The 14,600-nt window shown below is 44.5% G+C and overlaps 1 protein-coding gene across 1 annotated transcript; it reads left to right on the plus strand.

Moving 5' to 3' along the window:
* Positions 1-11,314: 11,314 nt before the first annotated feature.
* Positions 11,315-14,300, plus strand: LOC307071239 (E3 ubiquitin-protein ligase TRIM39-like). Its single transcript, XM_079730194.1, has 2 exons — positions 11,315-11,407; positions 11,512-14,300. Exon 2 carries the CDS (start codon positions 11,514-11,516, stop codon positions 13,134-13,136), a length of 1,623 nt encoding a protein of 540 aa, XP_079586320.1. The 5' UTR covers positions 11,315-11,407; positions 11,512-11,513; the 3' UTR covers positions 13,137-14,300.
* The last annotated feature ends 300 nt before the right edge of the window (positions 14,301-14,600 follow it).

Below are 14,600 nucleotides of genomic sequence, written 5' to 3' on the forward strand. Positions count from 1 at the left end.
TGTCTGGTTGCGTCTTCCTCGGCTACTCATGCAGAGCAGTCGAGTTCCCACTGTAGCTCCCAAGTAGTTCACACGAGGCCAGAGGTCTTTGTTAGAAAACGGGGTTTTATTTCCAGGTCGAACCAACCCGTGAGAACTGGGTTTAGAGAGAAAAATAAATGAAAATAAATACAAATTCACAATATGCAAATGTCCGTTTTTACAGCAGCACAACAGGTGTTACATTACACCAAAAAACACTTCACACACACCTCACATACAGCCCGCAGCTCAATATTAACTTGCACATTTACAAACTTAACTTACATAAACATTCACAACTTTACATAGTATGCAAATCACTATCACGCACAACCATGCAATTGAAAGCAACACAATAAAATCGTTCACATTCTTCTTAGATATAAATAAATGATAAACATACCTCGTCCACTGCTTACTACTTGAGGGAATCTTATCTTATTGCTTGTCCTTTATAGTTTTTTCTTCTTCTTCTTATGTTCTTTTACTTTTAACTTTAATTTATAGCTTATTGATTGTGCTGCTTCTTTCACGCTGTTTGGCTAGGTACGTCGCTTAAAGGTGTCGTGTAGGAAACATATGACGGCGGCAATTAGTTCCGCCCCAGTGCAATTATAACCAGTAGGAACCAAAAACCGGAGGTTAACCAACTAAACAAACTGCCAATGTGCGGCAGTTACAGCATGGATCAAAAAGCGCTTGTTTTAGTCAATCTACGGAAAACTGTAGTTTAGCACTAGATACGCCAGAGTTCGGCAATACCCCCCGTCGCGCAATGACGTTGGTTAGGAAGAGAGGAGTCTAATTCATTTTAAACAGTGCCATCTTTAACTATGTTCGAAAGGAAGCATCTTTTCATCTCTCCTTGACCCAATGACGTTTTCCACAAAGGTTAAGGAAAGGAGGCATAAAGGTTAGGAGATTTGACTATTCGTTGAGTCAGTGGTTTGAACGAGTTGTAGTAGCAGAGAATGGCCTGAGGGGGCAGTATGTACATTGTTAAATTCATGAATTTAGTAGTAATCAGTGTTGGGCAAGTTACTTTAAATTAGTAACCTAGTTACAGTTACTAGTTACTTCTTTCAAAAGTAACTCAGTTACTTTAAGTTACTCGTAACTTTCAAGGTAACTAGTTACTAGGGAAAGTAACTTTTTTTTCCTAAATTATCTTATTTGTATCTTATGTGTTGCCTCCCTAACTGGATAGCTAGGGAGGCTGCCAGTCCTCTGGCTTGCTTACATGTAAGTCCTATCCTACCACAAGCGCAATGCGCCACTAGTGACCTGAACGTGCCATAGCAGTGTAGTAGTGTGAGTGCAAATGAATGAAATATTTCAATTGTTTCCAACTGTTTCCAACCCTCTACAAATGCACACACATTATTTTGGGGTTGATGTTGCATAGTGTTCGACAAAACTGTAAAATTTGATCATTGTACCCAGTATCACTACGATGAAGCAGTTGATCAACAAAACACAACATACAGTATGTTTTGAAACTTTTGATAGGCATATTTATCGTAGCCATTGAAACAGATACAAAGTATAGTTTTGGCAGTACAAAAATTAAACTGTGCCTCAGACCATTTACCAACTGTAGGAATCAATAGTGCAAAACTGATACAATAGATGTTTTCAATGTAAACACAGTGAGGTTTATCCGTTCTTTGTAAGTTAACCTTAACTCAAAACAGCTAAACTCCACATACTGGAGACCTCATCATCAATAATGATGGGCAAACTTAAAAGTATTTTCAGCCTCACAAAGAAACTAAATAAATAAAAAGTACTTTCAGCCTCACAAACATAGTTAATGTTTAACAAAAATAATATTTCCTCCACTCTGGCCGTTTAGATAAATAAAACAACTGATGAAATCAATAGTGGTGGATAAAGTGCTTTAGTAGTCTATGTCTATATCAGTCTTTGTCCATACATCTCCGTCATTTGTTTAGCTGTGTCTGGGTTATAGACTGTGCAACAGGCTTTGTAAAATGAAGCTTTTGTTGTTTGGCTGGAGCGGCTTCTCCTTTAGCGTCGGCGGAGCTGACGTTATCAGCAGCATCACCTGTCTATTTCAACTAGCTTGGTAGATGCCTGTTGTTTCTGAAGATGTTTCATCAGATTAGAATTGCTAGTTTTTGATGTGGCTAGAGTTTTCGAACCTCCACAAAGATGACAGGTCACCAAAATATTCCTTATGTCTTTTACTGTCAGAAAGGAAAAATAGTGTGCATATTTCCATGAGAGAAATACAACACCTGGACCGTCGTCGACTGCCGCCAGTTTTAATTCATTTACTTGCGCATCGCTGCGTCACGTGACTTACGTCCGCTTCACGTCCACCACGGAAACTGTAGTTCTGGGTTATGCAAGTAACGAGCCTGTTTAAATCGCAGTAACGATAACGCGTTACTGATTTTGACAAAGTAATTAGTTACAGTGCTCGTTACCACAAAAGTAACGTAGTTACTGTAACGCGTTACTTAATAACGCGTTAGTCCCAATACTGGTAGTAATATAAAAAAAGTTGTATATTTTTACAAAATGCATTGCGTGAACATTGCTGAATAACATTTGTCATGTATATTAAATGTATTGGAGGAGTTTAGCTTGCCATTAACCAAGTTAAAGGACAATTAAATAAATCGCACCAAACATGCAGAAGACAATGTAGTATTTTAATATATAAACAACACTTGACAGAAGTTGAATACATGTTTTTGTCAAGGAAAGCAGAGGAAAACATTTTCCTAAATGTCGTTTAAAAATGTCCCCACCATTCAGAAAGCAAGTGAAGAGGTTTGTATAAAACCAGTCCTCCCTGACCAGCTCTGTCCCTGACTCTAAACCCTGACCCTCAACCCTAACGCTGAACCCTCTGAGGGCAGGAAGACGCTCCTTCAGAGTAAAGGTTCAAGAAGTCACTCCTTCAGAGTAAAGGTTCGAACCACGGAGAAGGAAGAAGAAGGGGAAGGAGTAGAGAGTAGTGAAGTAGTAAGGTTAGTGACAGACGTGAGGGAAAGGCGTGTGGAAGCACACAGGTACATGTGGGGCCGAGAAGATCACTCCCACTGGAGGTCATTGATCCATCAGCCTCAGACCGCTGAGCTCAGCAGGTCTCCTGGAGGACGAGGCTCAGATGAACTGAGGAGACGGGACCAGCAGGATGGCAGGATCAGGTGGGGTTTAGCTCAGGTGTGTCTACCCCTGACCAAACAGGATCAGGTGAGGTTCAGCTCAGGTGAGTGCCCGGACCATACAGGATCAGGTGAGGTTCAGCTCAGGTGTGTCTGCCCCTGACCAAACAGGATCAGGTGAGGTGAGGCTCAGGTGTGTCTGCCCCTGACCAAACAGGATCAGGTGAGGTGAGGCTCAGGTGTGTCTGCTCGGACCAAACAAGGATTAGGTTCAATATTCAAAAGCAATGCAAATGCAACATTATCTGAACCAAAGAGACGTCATTAAGGAGCAGGCAGGCATTAGGGCGCCTTGCTCAAGGACGCATCACTGTATTCTGAGGACTTGAACCCGGCACCATTGGTCTGAGAGTAGGACCCCCAACCCCCTACCTAATCCACTATGTCCAGATAATGCAAATTTACGAGGAATCCTTGATGGTCCCGGTCGTCCTCAGGATTTGCCTTCCAGATGTACGGCTTCTCCGTCAGTCCTCCAGATTCCTGGTCTGGTTACAAACGTAATTTCTCTAATGTAAGGTAACAAACACAGTAGCAGTTTGTCTCTAACGTAAGGTAACAAACACAGTAGTAGTTTGTCTCTAATGTTAGGTCACAAAGTGTGGCAACCCGGCCCGGGCCAATTAAGGACATGCAGAGCACCTGAGGAACAGGTGGAGAAGCAGGGCTTAAATAGCCTGCTTCTCCACTCATTCAGGGCTCTCCCAGCCATGTGGCTCCTGTACGGAGAGACCGGTCCTCGTAGGTGACGACATTCCACCCACGGGGGATAGGACCGTCGATTCCTCCCAGGTTTTTTTCGTTGTTGTCTTATTTTCAGCATGAGACTTTGTTTGAGTTTGGATTAAACATGCCCTTTTGGCTTTTGAAAAAAAAAAAAAAAAAAAGTTGTGTCCTGTTTGGGGAGCAGGTTGTTCGCTCACCGTGCCGGGTTACCACAAAACACAGTGGTAGTTTGTCTCTAATGTAAGGTAACAAACAAACAGTAGTAGTTTGTCTCTAATGTAAGGTAACAAACACAGTAGTAGTTTGTCGCTAATGTAAGGTCACAAACACAGTGGTAGTTTGTCTCTAATGTAAGGTCACAATCACAGGAGTAGTTTGTCTCTAATGTAAGGTCACAAACAGTGGTAGTTGGGCTCTATTGGAGTGTAACAAAGTAGCAGCTGTAGTTTGTCTGGTAACCAACCACAGTAGTATGCCGTAACTTGTACTGGACAAACTAATCCTGCGTTACAACAAGTCCACTCTGTTTACTTCATGCAAACTGAGGAGAATCCTTGTTGGTAGAGTGATGTCGTCCTCCAGAGTCCTGGCTCCTCCATCAGCTCTCCTCAGCCAGAGTCCTGGTCTGGAACAAACAGCGCAAGTCTGGCCCCAACGTCTGGTGGTAACAAACATGTAATTCGTCTTTTTTTTTAAGCCCTTTATTTCCACTTTGTTAGGTTAATAGAAACTTACAATCCTTGTTGGTAGAGTGATGGTCATCCTCCAGATTCACGCCTCCCCTATCAGCTCGCCTCCGCTCCAGAAACACGTTCTAGTAAGAAAAGCGGTAGCTGGTTAGCGCATGTCAGAGTAACAGCAGTATTTTGCCCTTTTCAAGTCAACCATGTTAAGTATATACAAACTTATGAGGAATCCTTGTTGGTTGATTCCTAGTCGTCCTCCAGCGTCTCACCTCCTCCATCAGCTCTCCTCAGACAGAGTCCTGGTCTGGAACAAACAGCGCAAGTCTTGCTTCAACATGTGGTAAAACAGATGTAGTTGTCTGGTATGTATGGTACAAACGCCGGTAGTTTGTGGTAGCAGTATTCTACAAGAAGTGGCAGTGAGTGTGATGATCACTTCAGAGTCAGGTCTATCTACCCCACGACAGACATCCTCCACCAGGCAGGGCCTCCATCAGCGCCTTCAGCCATGGATTCCTGGTCTGGTTACAAACACAGTTGGTCTCAGCAGTAAATCACCTGGGGACGCAACACACCCCACCTCCTGCATCTGAGGTTCACTTTGACGAATTTAAACAGATTCAAACACTTCAATTAGACAACGTCTACAGATTGACGTGTTCAGCAATTCATCCACTACGGTCGTATCAGCACTAGTAAGAATAATGGCTCATATGACTCCTACATAACCCCCGTATGAATAAACTCAAATCACAGCTTGGCACAGATTTATAGTCATAAGACGATCAAAACCAGACCTAAACTACAGATGATTTTAGTGTTTCAGATGAGCATGGTGATGGTTATCCTCTGGTCCGGTGCTGCAGGCCCCTAGTCTCCAGCCTCAGTCTCCGGTCCATCCTGGCACCACAAGCCGCTGGTCGCCAGCCTCTCAGCCACAGCAGCAGGTTTATATCAGCATTTGCCCAACAATAAACTTATTTGACTCATCCGAAACCGAGTTACACAATTAATTTAACTATTATTTTATAACTCAAGGCTAGAAAAGACAGAGAGACCAGACATGAGCTTCCCGTTTTTGGAATGAAGACAGAGCAGTCCACAAGTTTAAATAAGTGGTTCAGCCCATGCATTGAAACTGACCTGAGAAGACTCTACTCACACACCAGAGCACTGACCTGTTCTGGAGGACTTCTGACAGGAGGTGGAGGTCTGGCTCTGGGTGAGGAGACGGAGGTCTGGCTCTGGGTGAGGAGGTCTGGCTCTGGGTGAGGAGGCAGACACCTTGGGACAAGCTACATGTTACCTTTATAACCTTGTACAGTTCTACAGTTTCTTCTACTGTAACATGTGCGAAAGACGGCCATTATTTTAGCTTTGATATTATTCAGTTGGTAACTCAGCACCAAAGTCGTTGTTTAGCGTCATTCCATTGGTTAGAGTTTAACTTCTGTGGCAATTAATGACATCAGATATTTAGAACGCACAAAAGCTGAAGTACCAAAGAACACTAAGCAGTATCGATATTAAATCAAATATACTCAGCCATATTCAGGTGCTGGGTTCCGTTGAAGAAATGCCAAATTGTCTTCCACCGTGAAATGATTTTCAGCCTTCACTGATGGTCAGAAATGGGCCCGCAAGTAGAACGCTATTTTGTACGCAGCGAGAGTCCCGTCAACGTGGTTAAAAGTACGGCGCAACCATCGGAAATTATCAACATATTGTACGATGTACGTGTGAGTATGTATTTAATATCAAACTTAAGTTGTTTAAGATAAGGGGCAACAATTCCCAATGGAAACCGACTGAAAAATAGTTTCCGTTGGCAGCGGCTCGAGGTTACGCATATACAATCCAGAATGTTCCGCCAGATTCCCTCAGGGGACTCACGTCCAACTAACTGCCAGGTGGGTTCTTATGGTTGTCAAGACTACAACGTTCTATGCTAACCATTGAGACTAACTCAAGTGACCGCGCTCAGAACCTTCCACGGCGGGAAGAACAAACCGTCCGACTGGAATCCGAACATTCCGGCCGGAACCATCCAAAGAAAAAAAACAGAACCAGCGCCTCACCTGGAGCTGAACGGAGGAAGATCCTGAAGTCCAGCGATGGTCTTCATTAAAACACAGCCAACAGACTTACCTTGATGTGATCTGTTTGTTGCTGTTGGTCATTACTACTATTATGCACCCAGTGTGTACAAGTTATATCACTCAAAACCGTACGAAGAACAGAACTACCATGTACGTCCCACAACAACTTTAAACCTCAAATCCTTGCCTAAAAACAATGGAATCATTCAATACAAAACCGTGTCTGCATTTTACAATAAAATGAACAATTATCTAGATTATTCAGGATACAAACCATACAGAGCAAATCTAAACGTTGAGCTCACAGAGAGCCGACCCTAGCCCTGCAACGTCACCCTGACCGCCTCATCACCAACAGCAAATCATGCCAGCCAGCCAACACAAGTACAGGTCCAGTGAGAAGTGGGCATTTGAGCAAAAGGACTGCCCACAATAAAATGAAGCCCAATTCCTGAACTATCCAACCATCTTCATGGTTTAAAGATTTACAGACTTGACATGCCTTTGTGTTCTAATCACCTTTGTCTGCTCCCTCGTTGCTTATAAAACTCTACATCTCCATCGCAAGAGTGTTGCATCCTACTCATGAGGGTGTGGTCTGAGTGAGCAGAGATGCATGCTGGGATACAGTGCTGTCTGAAGTCTTCAGGTCTATAGACACACCCCTCAGGAGAAATCAAGTGTTTGAGAATCTGTCGTGACATCATTTACATGAGCTGGAATATTTTTCAAGATGGCGCCAGGATTCTCAGAGGAGAAAGGCCAAGAGGAAGATGTGAGGGTTCTTCCTCTCAGCCAGTGGAACACAGCAACGGTCTTCATCAGAGTACCATGGAACACTTTGAAACGTCCTCCTCTATACACCGTGAAGCCCCAGTGAAGGTTTCCTTACCTCCTCAGCTGAAGAGCACAACTTCAGCTTGAAGAGCGCACTAGTTGGAGTTCCCAGGTTGGTTCTGATTTAAGGGAACCAATCGTTCAGCTAGTCCTGTACGAAACAAATACAGTTCAGCGAAGACATGCAACTGAGAGCAAGACAAGATCCACAGGGCTGTCTGTCAATCCAGCCAGGTAGGAAGAGCCGCCTCACTGAGGTCATCTTGAATATCCATTGAGGTCCCTTTCCAACTTCAGACTCTCCTTGTGGAATGCCTTTAGGTGTCCATCCTCCATTGATCCTGATTGGTGTAGTCCTAGTTTGAAGTCACTTATCTGAACACGCCGCTTGCATCCTTTTACACTTGATTTGGATACTCTCCTCCCTGCCCAGTGTGTTGTATGTTTCTCCGGAGCGTTGCTCCGTACTCTTCATGTCTACTGGAGGCCTCAAGTAAACGTGTGGCCGTCCATCAGGGATGATTTAGTTGACCATTCCAATATCCCTGGCCAACCACACAGACCCCCGTCTAAACATTATCACTGTCAAAGCAGGACACACACGTAGAACCCCATGCCAGGTGTGAGTGGGACACAAACACACACACACACACACGAACCCTAGTGATGCTCAAAAATCATCCATCTCATGTCAAACCGCCACACACCACTGAGCCATAAAAGGCCAAACACTCATGCAGGGTAAAAACCTCATGCCAAATAACGTTCCATCCTCCACACCCAGCTCTCCTGCCAGGACACCTAGAACAGAAAAATCTATTTCTCTTGGGACTTAAATTATGTACAACATTCTTCAGTGGCGTCCCACATTGGTGATGGATTATACTTGGTGTCTCCAAAATGTGTCCCAGGTTGATTCAACGTCTCTAAAGTCATGTCTTTGTAGTCCAGTGGTTTCCTGAATGAGGGGCCTTAACAGATGCAAGCGGTGCAGCTTTAGTCAGCCTGAGGACAGGAAGGAGATCATCTGTTCAGAAGACCACCCAGTGGAGGGGGGTGGCTCTTGAGGAGCAGGATCCATCTTGGGGTGGCCCCGAATAAGACCTTCTTGGAAATGAAACTGTTCCTGAGGAGTCACGATGCCTGGAGGGGACTGTTGAATGTGTTCCATGGTTCTCTGTCAGACTGAAGTTGTGTTTTAGTCATTGAGATGAGGAGCCCCCTCATCTCCCCCTGGTGTTTCTCCTTCTGAATCCCTGTCTCCATCTTAAAGAACATTCTAGTCCATGTAACTGACGTCACAACGGTTTCTCAGACACTCGGTTTCCCCTGAGGGAGCGTGTCCACAGACCTGTAGACTTCAGACAGCTCTGTATCCCAGTATGCACCTCTGCTCACTCAGACCACACCCTCATCAGTAAAGCAACACTCATGTGATGAAGATGCAGAGCTCAGGAGGGTAGCTGGAAAGAAGACTGAAGACATCAGAACCCAACCCATTACTCCAGCTTACAACAATAACTTAGAACCTGTAACCATTTTAACAAACCATTAAAACCAACATAAACCAAACACCTAGGTAACCCATGAACCAATAAAACATCCTTACTAAGATCAACCTTAAGCTAATGGTTTAACTCACCAGGAAGCCAAAATACATCAATGTGCCCAAGAGTAATGAGAAACTAATGACTTACAGTTCGCAATTCATCTTCATGGTTAAGTTGGGATACTCACAGAACTAGAGTTAAATATCCATGATAGACCTTTGAAGGAACAGTTTACTCATTATTGTCCCCAAACTTGGGCACTGTCCCGCAGTTCAACATCAGAGTTAAACCACCACAATCCCCGATTTCCTTCACAAATTATCAGTGATTTATATTCAACATACAAGTCAAAGCAGTTGTGCTTTGCTACACATTTCTACTCACATTAGGTCCAGATGAGATGCTCCTCTTTACTTCAAAAAGTCTGGATGTTTGGGAGACGGTACACTGCCAAACAGTGGAGGACACCAACGTAGTGTCCGGTTCCCTCTTAAGTGAAATGCATCAGATGCAACCAATTAACCAATTAAGAAAACCACTTGGCGCGCGAGCTGCGGCAGGTGAGCTAATTAGTAAAACTCAACGCAGGTTCGGCGCCCTCTGGTCGCCTTGGTAACAGTGAGAGTCTAACACACACCTCTGTGTTTGATCTTAAATGACCTCCCTCGTTTTAATTAAAGGAGTACAACTGAACTCCCACTGGGGGAGTTCCGCTGTAGTGAATCACTATGGTGACGTTGACGCTCCCGCTCGTGCGGAGTCCTCCTCCCCATAAGCCACGCCCACTGACTGCCTGGACGGCGCGAGGGGAGGGAGAGATCCCGACGCTGTTGGCACGAGAGCCGTGCACCGCGATAACTCAGAGCAGCCAGCAGCATGGGAATGAATAACTCCATCACACGTTTATATGTGTTTCACCTCCCTGATGGTGTGAATAAGTCGCCAAGTGTGTCGTTAGTCGCCTTTAGGAAATAAAGGCGCAAAGAGTCAATGATACGTGCACAACTTTTTACGATCTGTAATGTTTGATAGGCTTACCACTATAATTTTAGTAATTCTGTTTATTGTGTAGGCTACTTGTTTAGTTGTATTCGTTGTTAAAGCATATTGGTAATAAACAACTCAGTCGAACCAACTGAATGTTCTCGTGTGTTCAGCCGACGATCCTTCCTGTTTCTTCAGTCTAAATCCTCTAAACTGAGCAGATATTTCTCCAGAGCTCTCTGTTGGTTATCCTAGCAGCACACCCTGGGGGGTCCTTCCAGCCCCTTGGATCCCAGCAGGTCTCTGGTGTCCTGCCCCCTGGCGTTGGCCCAGCCTTCAGTCCCTCCCGCCGGCTCTTCCTCCACTCACCGGTGGCTTGGTGGACCAGCTCAGTCCTCTGGAGACAACAGAATATTTTGAATTATGACTAATAAAGCACGTATATAATCGAATGGTTATGATGGTAACAGCGCAAGGGAAATATCTATAGTTTGAAGTGAGTTGTGTGTGTGTGTGTGTGTGTGTGTGTGTGTGTGTGTGTGTGTGTGTGTGTGTGTGTGTGTGTGTGTGTGTGTGTGTGCGTGTGTGTCTGCGTGAGAGACCCACTTTTAGCAGCAGGGGGTGAACTAGTACTTCAAACGGGGCTGTATCTGTATCACAGACTGTATCGCTGTCTGCTGCTCTCAGCTCTGCTGCTCGTATGCTGTGCGCGTGCACATCGGGGAGAGTTCCTACAGCAGCGTAGCGCCAAAAAAACAGCTATTCTGCTAGTCTGTTTCTGTTGAAAATCGGTTTGGGGTTAGATAAAAAGTATTCGGGGAAGCCCCGGAAACCCGGAGAGATCAACACCGTTTAATCATCACGGTTACAGTCGCAAACCCCAACTAAATCCCCCCAATGTCTCTCGTTTTGCTCCGGCTCTCTTTTAACTCCAGAAAGAGGAGAAGACACATCAACGCATTTGAAGAGGCCGACACAGTGCATGAATGCAGTGCAGCCATTTACCGTGGGCGAGGAGGCAGGTGTTAGGGGAGGAGCCAGGTGTTAGGGGAGGAGCCAGGTGTTAGGGGAGGAGCCAGGTGTTAGGGGAGGGGCCAGGTGTTAGGGGAGGAGCCAGGTGTTAGGTGAGGAGCCAGGTGTTAGGGGAGGAGCCATGTGTTAGGGGAGGAGAGGAGAGGACGTTATATTGAGGAAACGAAACTTAACATTTATAGAAACCAAAACAACAGACGTCGAAGCTGTTCTCCCTTTCAGGAGAAAAATAAAACGCATTTTGGAACAAAAAGTCTGACAGTAAGAACAAGGTAAGTAAAACAGCACAACTTTGAGAAAGTTAAAACCTCTCTTCCCGTTATGGAATTAGAAATCGATAATTGCTCAATACATAAACCTTGTCGTCTGTGTCTAGGAATGGCCTGTGCTAACACTTCGTGGTCTGAAGAGAACTTTTTATGTTCCATCTGTCTGGATGTGTTCAACAGTCCAGTTACCACCGCATGTGGACACAACTTCTGCAGAACCTGTATTACACAGTTCTGGGATGAACAAGTCCAGTACAAATGTCCTGTTTGCAACGAGATTTTCCATAAAAGACCTGATATACAGGTCAATACCTTCTTATCAGAGCTGGCAGCTCAGTTTAGAACAACCGTACGAGTAAAAGAGCAGCCTTGTGTTGAACCAGCAGAAGTTCCCTGTGACGTCTGTACTGGGACCCAGCAGAAGGCCGTGAAGTCCTGCCTAATGTGTTTTACCTCTTACTGCCAAACCCACCTGGAGCCACATCAGAGAGTCGCTGGCCTAAAGAAACATCGGCTGGTCGAGCCTATGGACCGTCTGGAAGACAGGATGTGTAAGAAACACGACCGACTTCTGGAGCTCTTCTGCCAGACTGAACAGGTGTGTGTGTGTCTGTTGTGCACAGTGACAGACCACAAGTCCCATCCTGTTGTACCTCTAAAGGAGGAATATGAAGTGAAGACGGCCCAGCTGGGGAAGACGGAGACTGACGTTCAGCAAATGATCCAGGAGAGAAAACAAAAGATTAAGGAGATCAAAGACACAGTGGAACTGAGCAACAAAGACGCAGACAGAGAGATAGCCCATGGTGGGCAGGTCTTCGCTGCTCTGATAGGCTGTGTTGAAAAGGGCCAGGAGGAATTCAACCAAACGGTTCAAGAGAAACTGAAATCCACAGTGAAACGAGCTGAAGACCTCATCAAAGAGCTGGAGCAGGAAATAGAAGATCTGACCGATAGAAGCTCAGAGGTGAAGCGGCTCTCACACACTGAAGACCACCTCCAATTCCTCCAGACCTTCAGATCCCTGAAGGATCCTCCACCCACCAGGGACTGGACCACGGTGGAGGTCCGTCCTCCGTCATACATAGAGACCTTGACGAGATCCCTGGATCAGCTGGAGGAGACACTTAACATGGAGATGAAGAAGCTGCGTGATGCTGAACTGAAGATGGTCCAGCAGTATGAAGTAGATGTGACTCTGGATCCTGATACAGCTCATCCCACGCTCATCCTGTCTGAGGATGGGAAACAAGTACATTATGGAGATGAAGATAAGGAAGTCCCAGACAACCCTAAGAGATTTACAGAGTATACATTTGTTCTCACGAGGCAGAGCTTTTCCTCAGGGAGATTTTACTTTGAGGTCCAGGTTAAAGACAAGACTGCATGGTGGTTAGGAGTTGCCAGAGAGTCCATCGACAGAAAAGGTAAGACAGAGTGGACCCCTGAGACGGGTTACTGGACTCTTTACTACGACGAGGATGGGTTGGTATTCATTGATAACCCTGATGTCCGTCTCCCTCCGAGAGCTGAGCTCCAGAAGGTGGGGGTGTTTGTTGATTATGATGAGGGTCTGGTCTCCTTCTATGATGTGGAAGCCAGGGTTCATATCTACTCTGCTACTGGCTGCACCTTTACTGAGCCTCTCTATCCAATCCTCGATCCATGGTATCATGAAGAAGGTAGAAACTCTGCCCCCCTGATCATCTCACCTGTCAATCAAACAGACTAGGACCTTTGTTTGATAATAAAATAATCAAACGACCAAAACAACTAATGTTGTTTCCTGAATTACAATAGAATTAGAATCTCTACTATTTGAGATCTCAGATGTCTGCATTAATGTCATACTGCTGTCATTTAACGAGGAGAATATCTTTAAGAATGAACCCTGCAGTTGTCTAATATAACCCTTTATAAAGGGTTATATTACACTCCATTTATGTGTGTGTTTTCCCTTTATTTATTTTACACGTTTAAAGATATACAATTTGTTGCAGTTATGTAGAACATGTTTAGAGGATTAACATGTATAAATAATAATTCGATTTTTTTTTAACATTTCTATTGGTTTTAACTTCTGAATATTGAATAACAAAACAATTCAATGTGATTTTAATAAAAAGAAAAGGCAAATTTTAGGCCTACATTACATTGCCTACATTGTAATGGATCATTTCAGGGGAATAGATACATTCCAGTCCAATGGTGTTCAGTATAAATACTGTTTCTGTAATAAAAAAGTGTAGTACAAAAAATAAAATAGTTTATTTCTAAAACCCTTATTATGATGATTTTCGAGATTGATGGAACGTTTTAAATCATTGAAGAAATGTAAAAGTTTGTCGTTGATGACCCAGTAAATTAATCTCCAATATACAACAACCCAACATGTGTTACACAATTACACAAAGGTCATGTGTTACACAAAGGTGACAGTGACTACATGTAAAGATTCTCCCCATGTGTGTGAGTACCGTGACTTTGTCTGGTCAGCTCACCTCTCTCCATCCTCTCCTCTCTCCTCTTCTCTCCATCGTCTCCTCTCCTCTCTCTTATCTCTGCCCTCTTCTCTAGCTCATCTTGTGTTCATTATTGTCGTACATTACGCATTAAGTGTGTTCACATGTCAAAAGTCACTCCATTTAGATTGGTGGATCTAAAATAGATGTTGTACAACTGAACTCCCACTGGGCGAGTTCCGCTGTAGTGAATCACTATGGTGACGTTGACCCTCCCGCTCGTGCGGAGTCCTCCTCCCCATAAGCCACGCCCACTGACTGCCTGGACGGCGCGAGGGGAGGGAGAGATCCCGACGCTGTTGGCACGAGGGCCGTGGACCGCGGTACCTGCTCTGAGTAGCCAGCAGCATGGGAATGAATAACCCAATCACACGTTTATGTGTTTCACCTCCCTGATGGTGTGAATAAGTTGCCCCGTGTGTCGTTAGGCGCCGTTTAGAAATAAAGGCGCAAAGAGAGTCATGACACGTGGACAAATGCTAATGATCTGTAATGTGTGTTACTACTATTATTTTAGTCATTTTGTTTATTTTGTACTTGTAAGTGACTTTTTTCAGTTATATTCGTTGTTAAAGCATATTGGTAATAAACAACTCAGTCGAACCAACTGAATGTTCTCGTGTGTTCAGCCGACGATCCTTCCTGTTTCTTCAGTCTAAATCCTCTAAACTGAG

The sequence above is a fragment of the Pollachius pollachius genome, assembly GCF_949987615.1.
Source record: "Pollachius pollachius genome assembly, chromosome: 2".
Taxonomy (NCBI): domain Eukaryota; kingdom Metazoa; phylum Chordata; class Actinopteri; order Gadiformes; family Gadidae; genus Pollachius; species Pollachius pollachius.